The following is a 16,893-nucleotide window of genomic DNA, read 5'->3' on the forward strand; positions in this document are numbered from 1 at the left end:
GCAAGGGCTCAACCAACCAACCAGTCACCTCTTTTAGCTACCATATGAAAATAAGAATGAGGAATTCTCACACATAAATAATTCCTTAGTCAACTATACCTAAAACTATAAAGACACTAAAAGTAACAATTCTCTACCTTCAACGCGCACTTGATCCAGCACCAGCCTAGTCATGGTTTGTTTATATAATCAGCTGATCTGAGAGGACACGTTCATCACAGTCTAATCTTGTGTCATCAGAACCTATATATTTTTATTAATATTTATGAACATTTTTAACTCCTTAATAGGACAAAATCTATATCAGTTAACAAAAAAATTATGTCTTTTAACAAATCACTTCTCTTATTTACTTAAATTTGCAGCTTTAAGCTGAGTGTGTCTCTCTCATTTTGGTCCAATATGGATGTGCATAAAAACAAGTTGCAAAACTTATCAAACGCCAAAAAATTAACACGTGTCTAAATTTGAGGCCCCTTTTAAGCTTGAAGCCAGGCCAAATGGCCCTCCTGGCCCCCACTCTGATTGGTAGGGTTCTCATGGGTAGGGCCATTTTCCTGATGGGGGCAGGTTCCCCGTATAGAGAAAGTCCTGGGACCCCACACCTGATCCTCGAGGATTTGTGGGAGGCCAGTGTGCAGCTACAATGATGGCCCTTGCACCTCCACACCAACTCTGGGCCCTGGCAGGACACCTCCAAGGAAGACATGCTACCAGGAACTCTCCCTAGTCACAGTTGCTCCCAGGTTTCTGAGCCATACATACAGGAGGGGACAAACAAGCACTGAAAGGTACCAAATGATCATCTGGCCTTTTGAATTCCCATTACAGCAGACCAGATTAGTTTTCACATTACTTAAAATTTGCTTCATGCTTCCTCACATTGGCATACCTAGTATATTATTTTGTTTCTTCTGATATATAACAAAATCTCTCAGGACATCAATCAATGTATATATCTGAATTTCGGATACAGACTGTACTTTCCATTGGATTTGAGCCTCTACTGTACAGGTGCAATGGTGGGAAGAAGGTTGGGAAGAAAGAATATAGAAAGCCTCTTATCCCGGTGCTGGCAACAGAAAAGGATCTCTTCTTAATGCTCAAAATGTGCTAGAAGGGTTAACTACCATGCCTGCCCACACACTGTAGCCCCCAAGGCATGTTGCGCTGGATATGCATAGCCTCAGCTGACGAGCATGTATGTTGGATTAAGGATTGTTTTGCCTAAATAAGAGAAACAGGATCCCAAGCACTCTTGCCTCAAGACCCTATTTTTATGGTAAAGTAATAAATCCCTAAAAATAAAGGTTTAAAATGAAAGGTTACTGAACCGCTACTATAAGCAATGCAAATACATCACTAGACTTGATTTGTTAGAACTTCTGAATTTCTAACATGTGCATGAGTTTAAGTCTGACCACATCTGCAGTGGTACCTAAGGGAAGTGGAAGGAGGGAATACAACATCAGACCCTAATAATATTCATATTAAGTTTTGACTCTTACCTTTATTTCTAAAGTGCCACCAAATCCCATTTTAAATTGCCCTTGCATATCTTTGGTAAATACTCTCTGAAAGGTTTGTTTGAATAAGGATGTATTGAAAGAGTCTCCCATTACCATGTAGCCTCTGGATGAAAGACCAAAAAAATACCAAGATAAAACACAGAAACACAACTAGAAAGCATCTGGACGACTTATTATGCATTAATTTAGCAAACAGGATATACTTAACTTAGCTCTCAAAGAGCTATCAAAGAATATATCTACACTACAATTAGACACCCACGGCTGGCCTCTGCCAGCTGACTTGGGCTCACAGGACTTGGGTTGCGGGGCTGTTTAATCGCACTGTAGACTTCCCTAAGGGTCCCAGAGCCTGGGCTCCAGCCCGAGCTGGGAAGTCCACACTGTAATTAAACAGCCCCACAGCCTGAGCCAGCAGGCACGGGCCTGCTGCGGGTGTCTAACTGCAGTGTAGATATACCCTCCGAGTTTAAAGTAAAAACAGTTCACTATGAAATATTCTGAAAAATTTTTTTCAAAATCACCTTAACAGAAGCTACTTTCAATTATCTCATCATAAAGCTTAATGGGGAACTTTGTAAACAGGTTTCTAATGGGGAACTTTGTAATTAGGTTTCTTACAAGATCAGCATGTCAAAGTCATCAGGCTCTTAATTCAAAAAAGCTTCAACTGGAGAAAACATTGCACTGGACTTTATCATTACAGCTAGTTTTTAACCCTGCCTTGCGGAAATGCATCCGTTGATTAACTTATCCTAATATTCTGATACTTTCCCATATCGTTTTGCCTCTCTCAGATAAGTAATTATTTCAAACCTGAATCTATTCTCATAAAACACATTTTGTGTGTGAGCTCAGCAGTGCTCATTGAAGATGAAATTACTTTGACTGCACTGCAATCTGTAACTACTCATATTGAGCAGTGAAGTATTTTTAAATCTATATGATTAGCATTTAAGGAATGAGCATAAGACATGATTAGTGTGTATCCCCAGTAGTGCTCACAGTGTACAAATATAAGGCATCCATGTTTTTAATAATACGGTTGATAAGTTTTGTGTTAAGTTCTGCCCTCCAACTTTCCCTTTATAAATTGACTAGTTTCTGGTACTCAACACAGTAGAAGTGCGTCTTCAAGAGTTATTTAAATATGGAGAAAACAACAACTATGGGGAACCAACTCAGAAACAACAACCCTATGCCTAGCAGGCAACATAGCAACAGACAGTGAGAGAAGTAGACAAACAGGATGTCAAGGCTGGTATTGTTGGAGGGGCCAGAATGGGCTGGGGCATTGCAGAAAGAGACAGAGGAAGGGGCAGAATTACATAGCACCTTGACTTGAAGTACAAGAAGCTTGAACTTGATGTGACAGAGGAACAAGAGCTAGTAGTGGGATTCTAAGAGGGGTTGACATGATCACATTACAGGCATGGAAAATAATCTTAGCGACAGAATTTTGTACTAACTGTAGAGGGGTAGGTAACATGAGAGTCCAGGAAGCCACAAAGCAAGACGGGTAGGTAACATGAGAGTCCAGAAGGCCACAAAGCAAGAGGTTACAGTAATCAATATGGGAAATTATGAAAGCCTGAGGGAATTTTAGCTGTCGGGACTGAAAGGGTGGAACTTAGAAAAATTGTACAGCAAGAAGTGGCAGGATTTGGACATGTAAGAGGCAGTGCAGACAGAGGAGTCAAAGATTAACCCCATGCCATGGCCTTGAGTGACATAAAGGATGAGGGTGGGGTGGTGTCAATAGTGAGACAGACTGGGGGAGAGCAGAGAGTTTCACTGGAAAGATCAGTATTTGTTTTGACCATGGTAAGCTTTACTGGTGATGCCATCCAGGAGACGTCAGAGACATGACTGAATGAATGGAGATAAGTCAGGAGTGAAGAATTTGAGAGTCATCAACACAGAGACTATAGTTGAAACTGCATGAGTGAATCAGAATGTCCAGAGAAAGGGTAAGCAAGAAGATGAAGGCTCCAAGGACAGATCGCTGTGATATCCCCATGGGCAGTGGGAAAGAGAAGGAAGACAACAGCCCACTCCTTCTCCATCCTCCCCCCAAAAACCACTCAGAACAGCCAGAGAAGGAGAAGAATCAGGAGAGAGCAGTAATATGAAAGGTGAAGGAAGCAAGACACTCAAGTAGAGTATGGCTCACAGTGCAAGGCAGTAGAGTGGTCAAGGATGATAAGGAAGGCGTAAAGAACTGAAGATGTGGCCAAGAAGAGGGCTGTTTGAATCCTTGATGAAAGTAGTTTCAGCAGAGTGAAATGAGAGGAAGTCAGACTAGAGACAATAAAAGATCTAACACATTGTTCTGAAAAAACTTAGTTTATTATCCAACTCAATAGTAAAGAGAATGTTTTCAGGGAGGTCAAGAACACACTATACACAGTACATCATGCATGAAGAAATTCAAGACACTCAAAAAATGACATCTAGAGAAGAAAGATTTCCGCCTCAATCCAAGGACAAAAGGAAGAACAAAAATGTAAAAGAAATAAAAGATCACTGTGAAAAAGGTGTGTGCGTGAGCATTACTGAAGCCCAAGATACATATATGGAAAGGAAAAATAGATTATTTGGCAACAGTACACAGGCTAAATATTTTTAAAGGACATTTACACTATCTAAGCCCCAAATATTTAATGTTAAAATTAATGAGAGTATATGCCCTCATAATTAAACCCAAAATTATGGTGACAAATTCTTCCCAGGTTCACAACAATTTAGGTCTATATGCAAGCTATCCACGATCACAGTACACAGACATGGAGTAGTGATTTTTCCTTCTATCATTTGGAACTAAAACAAAGTCATTAGTATTTTTTGTTAGGTAATGACCACTCTATTTTAAATACTTTCTTTTTAAAGTGCACCTTCATAAACTACTTTAAACAAATTAGTCACATACCCAGTATAGTTGGGACAGCACTTCATCTCCAGAAGACCAGTCTGATCTAGTGCACATGCATATATGTCAATAACATGACCAGTTGTAGCAGCACGATTAGCCAGAGATTCAAAATGCTAAATACAAGATTAAAATGCATTTATAACAATATGCAAACTGAACTTGCCACACTTTAACGTTAAAACATAAGCTCTCAGAATTATTGTACAACAGCTAAATTAAATTGTATCCATATTATACTCTAACATTGGCTAAAAGATCTTTTTTTGAGAAGTAAAAACTAAGTGAGAAAGGTCTAGAACTTTTTTTTGACTATTCCCTACTTTTCCCAGCCAGCTTAAAAGATAATTTGTGGTAGATTGATCAAGGTGGCATTCTACTTAAAAATCAATGCTACCGTTCTTGATCACTGTGCATTAAGGCCCTGATCCAACTCCTACTAAGTCAGTGGAAACACTCCCAGTCACTTAAATTGGAGTTGAATCAGGTTCTCACTCAATGTACTGAAAATCCTTATGAAATTTTGGAAGATATGTAGTTATTCAAGGAAAGTTCAACAACAACAAAAATGTCTAAGTTCTATATCACTTTATACATATTCTAATATCAAATGTCTTATTCTAATTATCTGTCAAATAAAAAAAATTTACATCTCTCTTCCCCATCTATTGGTAAGTCTTACCTTAGTAGCCTTTTTAACATAATTAGCATTGTCTTTTTCAATGTCGTGCCATGATCTTATAGGTAACTTCAGTTCATCCCCTACAACCATCCCAGGTCCTTGAGTGCCTGGTCCTCCAATGAACATCAAAATATGTGCACCAGTATTAGGGAATGTACACTGTAAGACAGAAAGAAAATCTCAGAGAGCAACTCTTTTTGCTATAATAACAGTTAGTACATAATATTAATAGAGGAAACAACTATGAATTTGTATCTGTTGTATTGCTTAGACTAAAGTAAACAATTAGAATATCTCAAAATTCTGAGTAGTAGTTTAACTTAAAATACCATTCTTGCCTCACTAAAACTAGTATTTTTCACTTTTAAGACAGTTCTGCATATATCTGAGGTCGGATCCTCTGCTAGTCACTACTCTACTGACTTCAACTGAGCTAAGATAATTTACACAAATTGAGGATCTGGTCCATGGTATTTTGGGTATTTCTCTTTCCCTATTAATTATAGCTGAATGGGGGGGAGGGGAGACTATCTTTACGTTCAAAATTTTATCTGCTTCCATATTCTGAAATCACAACACTCCTCTTAGTGCCATTACATCAACTTGTTACTGAAATGGTTGTCATCACAAAATAATGACGTAATATGGAAAATAAACTGCAGAAACAAATGGAACCTTCGTACAAAACATCTTGTTTCCATGTGAGTGTCTTGAGAGATAAAAATATCAGAGAGGGGCAAATATTAGATATTAGTGCCTAGAAAACAAGAAGCTAGTTTCTGCTCAAGAGGTGTCCACCACACAACTGGCAGTCTCAGCAGAGAATTGAACGGGTATGGAGGCTGAACTAGTTTCTCCTCCTTAGAGGTGGATCCTTCTGGAAGCAGCATAAAAGCAAGGGGAAGCTTGCAGTTTGTTGCCCAAACTCAACCTCTTCTATAGTTAAACAGGATTTTTGTCACCAGAGCAACCAACCTGACAATTTTCACTAGGACTGAATTCACTTCTTTAAATTAAAGTTTGTTCCCCTTGGTGTCAATACATCTTTAATGACATAAAGAGGAACAATAGAAGTTAAAAGGACTCTCGGCCTGCGAGGTGCCAAAAGAGACTAATCTCAAAAATGGATTTTAAATCAGAAAAAAACATAACAGTTCCCCCAGTCTTTTTCAGCTAAGCTGGGATATAAAACAGTCACTCACCTTTCTGCTATGGTCTTTTTAAAAAAACCCATAGAACATGTGCAGGCACATGAAACATCTCAGTTAAACTCAACCAAAGTGAGACCCTTCCCACGCTGTACTGATTAGTTGGGGAGGAAAAAAAAAAAAAACACATCATAAAGAAACCTTCTAGGTTATTCCTGTGAGGAAATACAACCTTTAAAGGTAAGTAAACTTATGTAAATTAAATCCCATTAACACAGAAAGTCCACAAGGGTAGGGGAGAACACAGGCAAGATTTCACAAGCCCAGCAGTGACCATGAGCATCTTGACAAGCTGCCCTCACTACTTTAACAGGTATCATCACCCAAATATATGACTACAAAGGCTGCAAAGTAACATTACAGGTAGAGGAGGCTGCGCTGTTTAGAGACTTGAAGGAAGGAGCCCAGACAAGTATGCTGCCACAATACCATTGGCTTTCAGTATCCAAAGCAAAGAGACAATTCTTAAAGGGAAGGGAATAGGAAGAACAGACTACTGACTAAGGGTTAAAAACTGTAGAAAATAGTGTTAATTAGTAAAGAGTTATAAACAAAAGTCACAAAAATCAAAATGGGAAAGAGTTAAAATAGGAAGGGAATAAAAACAACAAAAATAGAAATTAAGGAAAAGGCTAAGAAATTACAATGAAGAATCGAACAAAAATAGGTATAAAAAAAGATTTGTAACAAACACAGTCAAAGCAAACAGGCATGATTTAAACAACTAAAAGACAAAGGGTAATAAAAATAACTGGATATATTAGTCAAGAACTAAGAAAAAATGTATTTTTAAAAATCTTGGGCTGCATCCCATTTCCTTCTCCCTCTTTGCTCAATACACTTTCAATACAGATTCTTAGCTCTTTGACCAGGACAGTACTCTTGCTTCATAGAGTGCCCTGCACACTTTTGGGAATATAAATATGAAGTTAATATAGTAATAAAAGACTGGTGGACTTCCTTTAATCTAAACTAAAAGACAAAAAGTCACCAACTAAACAAGCATAAGGTAGTAACATAATTGTGTGGAATATAAAAACAGAATGAGATGCATGCATTTACTCAGATTAAATAGAGGAAAATTCAGTAAATGTCATGTTTATCTGAATCTGAACACAAGACTAATATACATGAATTACAGAGATTGTTATTGTTATGTGTTGATTGCAGCATCCGCCATAGGTTTTATGTAGGACAGTGATCTAGTGACATTTAAAAACAATTTTAGGTCAAACTATTACCTCAAGGAGTCCTACAGCTATAGAAAGAGCCACTCCAGAGGAACGCAAAGGTCTCTTCCCTTGTGGAACAGGCCAAGGATCCCGTTGTAATTCACCCAAAAGATCAGTAAGATTCATATCAATTTTCTGCACTGGCTGTAGGAATCTAAATATAGATAAATGGCATTATGTTAGCTTTAGGATTCTTTTGGCTATATGACTTTTAAAAAATAATCAGGACTAGTAATTCAATGGCAACGTGTTAGATTGCAATGCCAAAGATCCAAATCTGGGTTCAGAGCACAGTCTCTTGCTCAACAGGCTGGCAAGGTCTGGAAGCACTACATACACGGCATGCTCAGCCTAAGGAGACAGGAAGCTCCACATGGAGCACTGTAGCAAGGCAACCAGGGTCCAGAAGGAACTACATGCAGACAAAAAACACATCAGGTCACCATGGGAATTTGAGACAGAGACTAAAGGAAAGAGGATAATCTTGGAGGGAAGACAAAATGAAAATGTTAAGGGGTAAAATTTTCAGAATTGTCTAGGAATCTAAATCCCAATGGATTATTTAGCAAATAGCCTTTTTTGCCTATCATCATATCTAAGAGAATGAAAGATCGAAATATATATTGATAAATACTTCTGTTGATATATTTTAAAATGTTGGATATATTCATACACATAGGAAGACAGAAACAGCACCTCTATATATTCTCAAATGTGCTGAGGCACAGTAAGTTTGTTAAAATACATCTTCGGAAGAAGTCATGAAAAACATGTCAGAAACAATGGAAATAGCAGAAAGGCCACAAATACTGATGTCTGCAAGCAAACTACCCTTGTAGACAGGGATCTTTTAGTAAAATCTTTTTGAAGGGTGAATCAAATGCATTCTTAAATGTGGAATCCCTTCTCCTTAAACTGACAGGTTTCAGAGTAGCAGCCGTGTTAGTCTGTATTCGCAAAAAGAAAAGGAGTACTTGTGGCACCTTAGAGACTAACATTTATTTGAGCATAAGCTTTCGTGAGCTATAACTCACTTCATTGGATGCACTCAGTGGAAAATACAGTGGGGAGATTTATATACATAGAGAACATGAAACAATGCGTGTTACCATACGCACTGAAACCAGAGTGATCACTTAAGGTGAGCTATTACCAGCAGGAGAGCCGGGGGGGGGGGGGGGGGAGGGAGAGAAGAGACCTTTTGTAGTGATAATCAAGGTGGGCCATTTCCAGCAGTTGACAAAAACATCTGAGGAACGGGGGGGGGGGGGCGGCAGAATAAACAAGAGGAAATAGTTTTACTTTGTGTAATGACCCATCCACTCCCAGTCTCTATTCAAGCCTAAGTTAATTGTATCCAGTTTGCAAATTAATTCCAATTCAGCAGTCTCTCCTTGGAGTCTGTTCTTGAAGGTTTTTTGTTAAAGTATTGCCACTTTTAGGTCTGTAATCGAGTGACCAGAGAGACTGAAGTGTTCTCCAACTGGTTTTTGAATGTTATAATTCTTGACGTCTGATTTGTGTCCATTTATTCTTTTACGTAGAGACTGTCCAGTTTACCAATGTACATGGCAGAGGGGCATTGCTGGCACATGATGGCATATATCACATTGGTAGACGTGCAGGTGAACAAGCCTCTAGATAGTGTGGCTGATGTGATTAGGCCCTGTGATGGTGTCCCCTGAATAGATATGTGGACACAGTTGGCAACGGACTTTGTTGCAAGGCTAGGTTCCTGGGTTAGTGGTTCTGTTGTGTGGTTGCTGGTGAGTATTTGCTTCAGGTTGGGGGGCTGTCTGTAAGCAAGGACTGGCCTGTCTCCCAAAATCTAAGAGAGTGATGGGTATTCCTTCAGGATAGGTTGTAGATCCCTGATGATGCGTTGGAGAGGTTTTAGTTGGGAGCTGAAGGTGATGGCTAGTGGCGTTCTGTTATTTTCTTTGTTGGGCCTGTCCTGTAGTAGGTGACTTCTGAGTACTCTTCTGGCTCTGTCAATCTGTTTCTTCACTTCAGCAGGTGGGTATTGTAGTTGTAAGAATGCTTGATAGAGATCTTGTAGCTGTTTGTCTCTGTCTGAGGGGTTGGAGCAAATGCAGTTGTATCATAGAGCTTGGCTGTAAACAATGGATCATGTGGTGTGGTCCGGATGAAAGCTGGAGGCATGTAGGTAGGAATAGAGGATAGTAGGTTTCTGGTATAAGGTGGTCTTTATGTGACCATCGCTTATTAGCACCGTAGCGTCCAGGAAGTGGATCTCTTGTGTGGACTGGTCCAGGCTGAGGTTGATGGTGGGATGGAAATTGCTGAAATCGTGGTGGAATTCCTCAAGGGCTTCTTTTCCTATACCACCTTTACAGCCTAAGCTTCCATCTACGCTACAAATGTTACCATGTTAGATGTTCTAGTTATCCCTTGAAATGGTTAAAGCAATTTGACTATTAGAGTCCCCCTTAGAATGACCAGTATGTATGGTAAGAGGGGGAGTCTTATCTGGGACAGACTTTCCCCATTATTTTCTAATGGGAAATTCATTACTGTCACAACTCTTCCAGCCTCAGCTTCCAAAACTACATTCACAGTCTCTAAGGACAGCCAAGCTAAGATTCTGCTCTCCAGAAACCTTCTCATATGATCCTTAAACCTAAAAAGCCATTTGCATTAAAAAATGTAGGATAACACACAACACTCAACCTACTAAAGCAACAAAATGTGTGACCCTCTAGTTGTATCAATCACACCAGAAAAAAAATCATGAGGTAAAGTTTTCTGGTAAAGCAATTTAGCAATGATTTTTTTTTTTTTTATTTTTTTAAATAATACCTGTTAGAAGGTGGTGGCTGCTGTACTTGAGGACCCCGGCCTACTTGTGAAACAGATACTTTAGTAAGCCCCAACATTTCCTGTAAAAAAAAGTAACTATATATATATAATTTGATTACAGAGCATCTTGAAATTCACCATTATGATCATTTTCAGGGTTTGAGGGGTTTTTAATTGTTTTTTGTCTGTTACCTGAAGTTGTTTTGCAGATAGGTCCTTTGTGCCTCTGAAGACATAGCTTTTTGAAATTCCTTCACAACCAAGCTCATGGACCTGCACCATTCTCCCAAATGTAATAAGACCTACCAAAGCAGTTGGTGGTAAGAGACTTAATGACATTTGCATGGATTCCTTCAGGGCTTGCAAATCTTCATCTTCCATGCACGTGTCCACAACGTAAAGAAATATCAAAGGCATCTGAGGACCACGCTTTAAGAAATAATAATAACTAAGTGAAAAAGCACATTGGGCAGTATATATTGTACAGAAAATAATCAAATTGCAAAAATAAACTTTGTTCAAGTTATATAAATTTTAGTAAATATAGAATTTGCCACACTAGCTCAGACCAATGCTCAATCCAATTTGGCAACCCACCCGAGGCAGTGGCCAATACCTAATGCTGCACAGGAGTGTGAACTCGGTACCATAATTAACTCTATCCAAAAGTGCCATGTTCAATATAGAAGAACAAATTCCTTCCAGGCCTCACCAGATAATTTTGAATCATGTGATAATGTTATTAACCTTACAAGATGAAAAACAAAGTATTACTCAAAGTGCTAGTGGTCATTAAATTTATCAAAACTTAGAAAAAAAAAAAACAGAAACAGTATTAGATCTTCTGTGACATTTCATTCCATAGTTTGACTTGATACATTAGCAGTTCCCCTCATTCTAAAATCATTCCCCTGTAATTTCAGCAAGTGTTCCCTTTTATCTAGTATTACAAAGCTAGCCAAAAGGAGTGGGCTGACAAATTTTAACTTTACCTTTCTTAATCTGAATGCCTCACTGCAGTCCCCTCCTAACTCCTTCCTTTTCCAGTCTAATTTATTTATTTTTTATTTATTCTAATTTATTTATTTTTCGCAGTTTCTTGTTGCATGGCTTTTTTCCTCTACTAATCTCTACTAAGACACTCCCATGCCCTACCATGATGAAATGGAGATAGATAAATTATGTTAGCTATGCCTGCTTGGTGTGGCACTCTGTCCCCCACTAGTGGCACCTAGCCCAGCTTGAGACTGATGAGTCTGCTACAGTGTTGGCTAAGGGCCACATAGTTTTTAACTCATGCAGTAGAGGCTCATACCCTAAGATTCAGAGGTCCCAAATTCAATCCCACCTACCAGGGTCTGTCGGTATTACAATTAAATAAGAAAATCCAAATTATATTAACTGATTGGCCAAAAAACAGTTATCTGTAAACTTAACCAGTTCACTACTCACCTTCTCCTAGAAATAAATTGGTTCCAATATCAATCCATGATTATTCAGATATAATCCTCACTTCAAAGACCAACTATTCACTAAAACTTGATCTAAGTTATGTTGGCAAGCAGCAATAAAATGGTTTCTCCAAAACAAGCACAAGAGAACTGAACTCCTCATGAAGAAACACATCCCAACAGAAGCTTAAATCTCTACAACATATAGAGCTTCCCTCTCTTGTATTGCCCTTAATAATCAGATAATGTTCCTATAATTTTATTATAGTCACTATAATCAAAAATAGTACTCTCCATTTCCAATGGATGATACCGGTCAAAGGTCTACAACTGAAAACGTGTAAATTATTCACTGCATTTTAATCACTACTAAATCAAAACAAAAGTAAAATAAGCCATACTCTACATAGCTAGCTTCAATGCAATTTAATGTCAAAGATTTTATTTGTTTGTTTTTTTACCTGTACTACATATTCAATACTAGAAAACTGAGGCAAAAGTTCTGCAGGCTGGTTCATCTCTGATATACCAGCGTAAGTAGGAGGAAACTGCAAAAGCAAAAAAAAACCATTAAGTACACATTTCAAAATTACAAGTTACAGAAAAACACTGAAAAATAAACATCTGCATATATTATTTGCTTCTGTCTCAAAATGGGCAGACATCCGCATGTTTAGCATCCTGTTGGCAATTCCAATTCACATGTATAATTTATAGGAGGAAAATTAAATGCACCATTCCTAATAGGGTCATTCTATAGTCTCAAAAAGAAAAGGAGTACTTGTGGCACCTTAGAGACTAACAAATTTATTTGAGCATAAGCTTTCGTGAGCTACAGCTCACTTCATCAGATGCAACTATAGTCTGAATACTTTATTTTCTTACCTGATTTCTTTGATAACAAAAATTGCAAGCCCAAAGTTTTGCTCGATAATCCACTTGGCTATAAAAATAAAATTAGAAAAGTATTAGTAATAGTTTGTTTTACATTACCAAGGGGCTTTGACACTAAATACATATGTTGTGTGTACATATGACATGGATTCACCCTTTATCTGTTTATCATGCCCTTTTTCCTAATTGTCAAAGATGTGTGCGCTTCAAACAAGAATTTCCCCCCTCACAATGCATCTTCTCCTTAATGATCCTGCTGTAAATTCACAATAAAGAATGTATAACTTCGTAATTATTTCAGTAGCAGCAGACTGATATACAGTAACTCCTCACTTAACGTTGTAGTTATGTTCCTGAAAAATACAACTTTAAGCAAAACGATGTTAAGGGAATCCAATTTCCCCATAAAAATTAACGTAAATAGGGGGGGTTAGGTTCCAGGGGAAAAAATTTCACCAGACAAAAGATTATATTTTATATATATATTTATATATATATATATATATATATATATATACACACACACACACACACACACACACAGAGTATAAGTTTTAAACAAACAATTTAATACTGTACACAGCAATGATGATTGTGAAGCTTGATTGAGGTGTTTAAGTCAGAGGGTGGAAGAGGGTGGGATACTTCCCAGGGAATGCCTTACTGCTAAATGATGAACTAGCACTTGGCTGAGCTCTCAAGGGTTAACACATTGTTGTTAATGTAGTATCACACTCTACAAGGCAGCACAAATGGAGGGAGGGGAGACAGCATGGCAGACAGAGACACACAACCTGCGTGAGAGAGAGAGAGAAAGATGCGCATTGCCCCTTTAAGTACGCTAACCCCACTCTAAGTACATTGCCTTTTTAAGTAGATCAGCAAATTGAGACAGCAGCTGCTGCCAGCAAGCTCCCTCCATCCTGAGCCCTGTCTCCCCCTCCCCACCCCGCCCCGGCTCTATAGAGAGGGGGTAAGCAGAGGGCAAGGGCAGGAGCAGGTGGGTGGGGGACACCCTGACATTAGCCTCCCTCTTCCCCCCTCCTCCACCTGCACAGCAAGCAGGAGGCTCCTGAGAGCAGCTCCAAGGCAGAGGGCAAGAGCAGCAAAGGGCAGTGGGGGGAGGGACAGCTGAACTGCTGGCAATTGATAGCCTGCTGGGCCACTGTGGCACAGGGAACTTAGGGGAGCAGGGAGATGATGGGGGCTGCCGGTCCACCCTGGTTCCGAGCCCCCACCAGCTCGCTCCAAATGGCTGCTCTTTCTGCAAGCAGTGGAGAAAGCAGGCAGCTGCGGAACAACGTTATAAGGGAGCACTGCGCAACTTTAAACGAGTATGTTCCCTAACTGATCAGCAATGTAACAACATTAACTGGGACGACTTTAAGTGAAGAGTTGCTGTAATTAACACAGTATCATGGCTATTAGAAAGGAAGGATGATAATTAAGGCATTGAACTAGGATGTAGGAGGCCAGGTTCAGTCCCAGCTCTTACACAGACTTCCTGTGCGGTTTTAGGCAAGTCACTCTATGTCTCTCTGTCTCAGTTCTCGACCTGTAAAATGGGGAAAGTAATACTTCCTTTCTCTTACCTTCCATCTATCTTGTCTGGTTAGATGCACGCTCTTGGGTTCAGAGACTCTTTCTTACTATATGTATGTACAGTGCCTAGAACAATGGGTTCAGGCCCGTTGATGTTACTTGTAATACAAATAATAATAATAATAATGGGTTCACTACTGGTCCAGACAAAAGGAGAAGTTAGCATGATAAAAGGAAAACTCCTACTCAAAAAGATTCCTTCAGTAATAACGGGTGGTGGAGAGGATTAATACACTGTTTTTATATAAATGTTCTGGTTTTCCAAGTATACCCAAGAGCAAAAGTCCCTAACTGAAGATAAACCAAATACCTATAATTTCTTAAGTCCTCCTAAAAATTAAAATAGATACACGCATTTCAAATTGCACCAACACTGCTATTTGCAGTAACGTAAACCATGTTAGACTGTGCAAACAGAAAAGGTACATGCCAACTCTGTCTACCACATCCCAAGCCAGCTGATCTTCAGAGGTATTATTTTCTCAGCCTTCTTTTTGCAAACAGGATATTAATGCAATAGCTTCCACTTAGACATGATAAAAAATAATTAACTGAGTTTAAACACAACAAATTTCTTTAATAGAGACACACCCTAAGACAGCTATGTCATATATTCAGGATGTCCAAAATCCAAAAATTTTAGATACAGGTCACCATGTGGGGTTTTTTTAAGTATATAGCACCTTTCATCTGAGGATATAAAATTACAGAGGTCAGTAATTATTATTACCCCATAACAATAATAATAAAAGTCAATGGAACTTGTGCCAAGTCACGTAGGCGCTTTTGAAAATCCCACCCACTGTCTTTAGACAAATAAGTAGTATGTGTTTCCTAGTATTTTTTTAACCTTATTCTTGTCTTCTCCTGACAGCAGCAGTAATAGGGCAGAACAGTTAATGAAAGATGACCACTAAAGTCTTTGGATCAGATCCTCAGCTGCTGTAAATAGGCCTAGCTCTACTGAAGTTAATGAAACTGTGCCAATTCATACATTTTAACGCCAGAAGGGATGAGCAGATCATCTCGTCTGACCTCCTGTGTAACACAGGCCACAGAGAGTGTTACAACATTATCCCTGTACTAAGCCCAATCATTTATATTTGACTACGCGTCTCTTCCAAAAAGGCATCCAGTCTTTATGTGAAGACATCAAGAGATGGACAATTCATACTAGCTGAGGATCTGACCCTTCGTTTACAAATTTTGTTTAGCCATACTTTTAATTTTACATGTAAAAAAACCTTGAGTGAAATTTAATGCTTCTGATAAGGATAAGCTTACACTAGACCTGACTTCATCTATAAGCAACTACTGTTCCAGCTTCAAAACATAACACTGAGACCTCTATCCTGACACACCACTTTACAGCTGTTAAAGTCCATCCTTTGTCTCCCAAGCTGGGGACACTGAATTACATAAAATTGAGCTAACTGATTTTGTGATGTGCGCAAACATCTAGTACAGTAAGGACTAGCTGACAATAATGAATTTATTTTATAAGGAACATAAGTCACATACAATCCAACTATACAAAAGATGAAAAGCTGTTACACTAACTCACCTCTTCATGACAGGTTTCAGAGTAACAGCCGTGTTAGTCTGTATTCGCAAAAAGAAAAGGAGTACTTGTGGCACCTTAGAGACTAACCAATTTATTTGAGCATAAGCTTTCGTGAGCTACAGCTCACTTCATCGGACATCCGATGAAGTGAGCTGTAGCTCACGAAAGCTTATGCTCAAATAAATTGGTTAGTCTCTAAGGTGCCACAAGTACTCCTTTTCTTTTCACCTCTTCATATTTATTTTCTAGAGATAAAAAAATTTAAAACTGTATCTACTATCCCATGTGACTTGCAGTTACTGAAAACTTCAGACTCTTATAACCTGATTCAAACTAAAGTTAACATAAATCAATTTAATTAACTGGATAATTTTTTGTGAATGTCTTCCTTCAAAACAACTATGAGCTGGATCCTGAAATCCTTAGTGGTCACAGGTTTGGGCCCTACATTTGTGCCTAGAATATGCAAAATTTTATAAATAACAATTTATGCATGAGATGCAGTATTTTCAAACCAGCATTATGAAGAAAAGTTTTTGAATAAAAAATTTAAGTATTTTGTATATATTAAATATTAAAGTATTATCTAAATTATGTATTATGATTACCATAAGGGATTCAGAACTGCACGACAGGTGGTCCTACTGCACAGAACTGGCTCATACTGAATGGGAGGCAAATCAGGACGCTCTTTCAGTGGTGTAAAGAGAGAAGCCACTGGGACTACCATTCTTGTGGCTTCAAGGCGACTTGAAGGCCAAACATTCCAGCTGAATCTAACTCCATCTCTGTCTTCATTCTGCTGGATGAATTCCAGGAAGGTTGTCATTGTTAACTTCTTTTCTTATTTCTGAAATAAAAAGTTATAAATTAACAGGATATATGTGGATTATATATATATTAAAAGAAAAGAATCACAATCAGGAACAAAAGCTTTAATTACAACCAATATTGTCTGGTTAAACACATGACAAAATGTCAC

The 16,893-nt window shown here is 38.5% G+C and overlaps 1 protein-coding gene across 2 annotated transcripts in view; it reads right to left on the reverse strand.

Annotated features, from left to right (window-relative positions):
* The window catches only part of SEC23A (SEC23 homolog A, COPII coat complex component), a 49,726-nt gene that overhangs the window by 22,949 nt on the left and 9,884 nt on the right, over nucleotides 1-16,893 (reverse strand). For both annotated transcript variants that reach the window (XM_073349100.1, XM_073349101.1), the window contains 9 exons: nucleotides 16,520-16,761; nucleotides 12,737-12,794; nucleotides 12,313-12,399; nucleotides 10,593-10,829; nucleotides 10,401-10,480; nucleotides 7,590-7,734; nucleotides 5,141-5,299; nucleotides 4,459-4,574; nucleotides 1,509-1,632 (listed from right to left, as the gene is read on the reverse strand). In XM_073349100.1, coding sequence (XP_073205201.1) covers nucleotides 1,509-1,632; nucleotides 4,459-4,574; nucleotides 5,141-5,299; nucleotides 7,590-7,734; nucleotides 10,401-10,480; nucleotides 10,593-10,829; nucleotides 12,313-12,399; nucleotides 12,737-12,794; nucleotides 16,520-16,740 — 1,227 coding nt within the window. In that variant the 5' untranslated portion in view covers nucleotides 16,741-16,761. The remainder of the gene's footprint in view (nucleotides 1-1,508; nucleotides 1,633-4,458; nucleotides 4,575-5,140; nucleotides 5,300-7,589; nucleotides 7,735-10,400; nucleotides 10,481-10,592; nucleotides 10,830-12,312; nucleotides 12,400-12,736; nucleotides 12,795-16,519; nucleotides 16,762-16,893) is intronic.

The sequence above is a fragment of the Lepidochelys kempii genome, chromosome 6, assembly GCF_965140265.1.
Source record: "Lepidochelys kempii isolate rLepKem1 chromosome 6, rLepKem1.hap2, whole genome shotgun sequence".
NCBI classification, from domain to species: Eukaryota; Metazoa; Chordata; order Testudines; family Cheloniidae; genus Lepidochelys; species Lepidochelys kempii.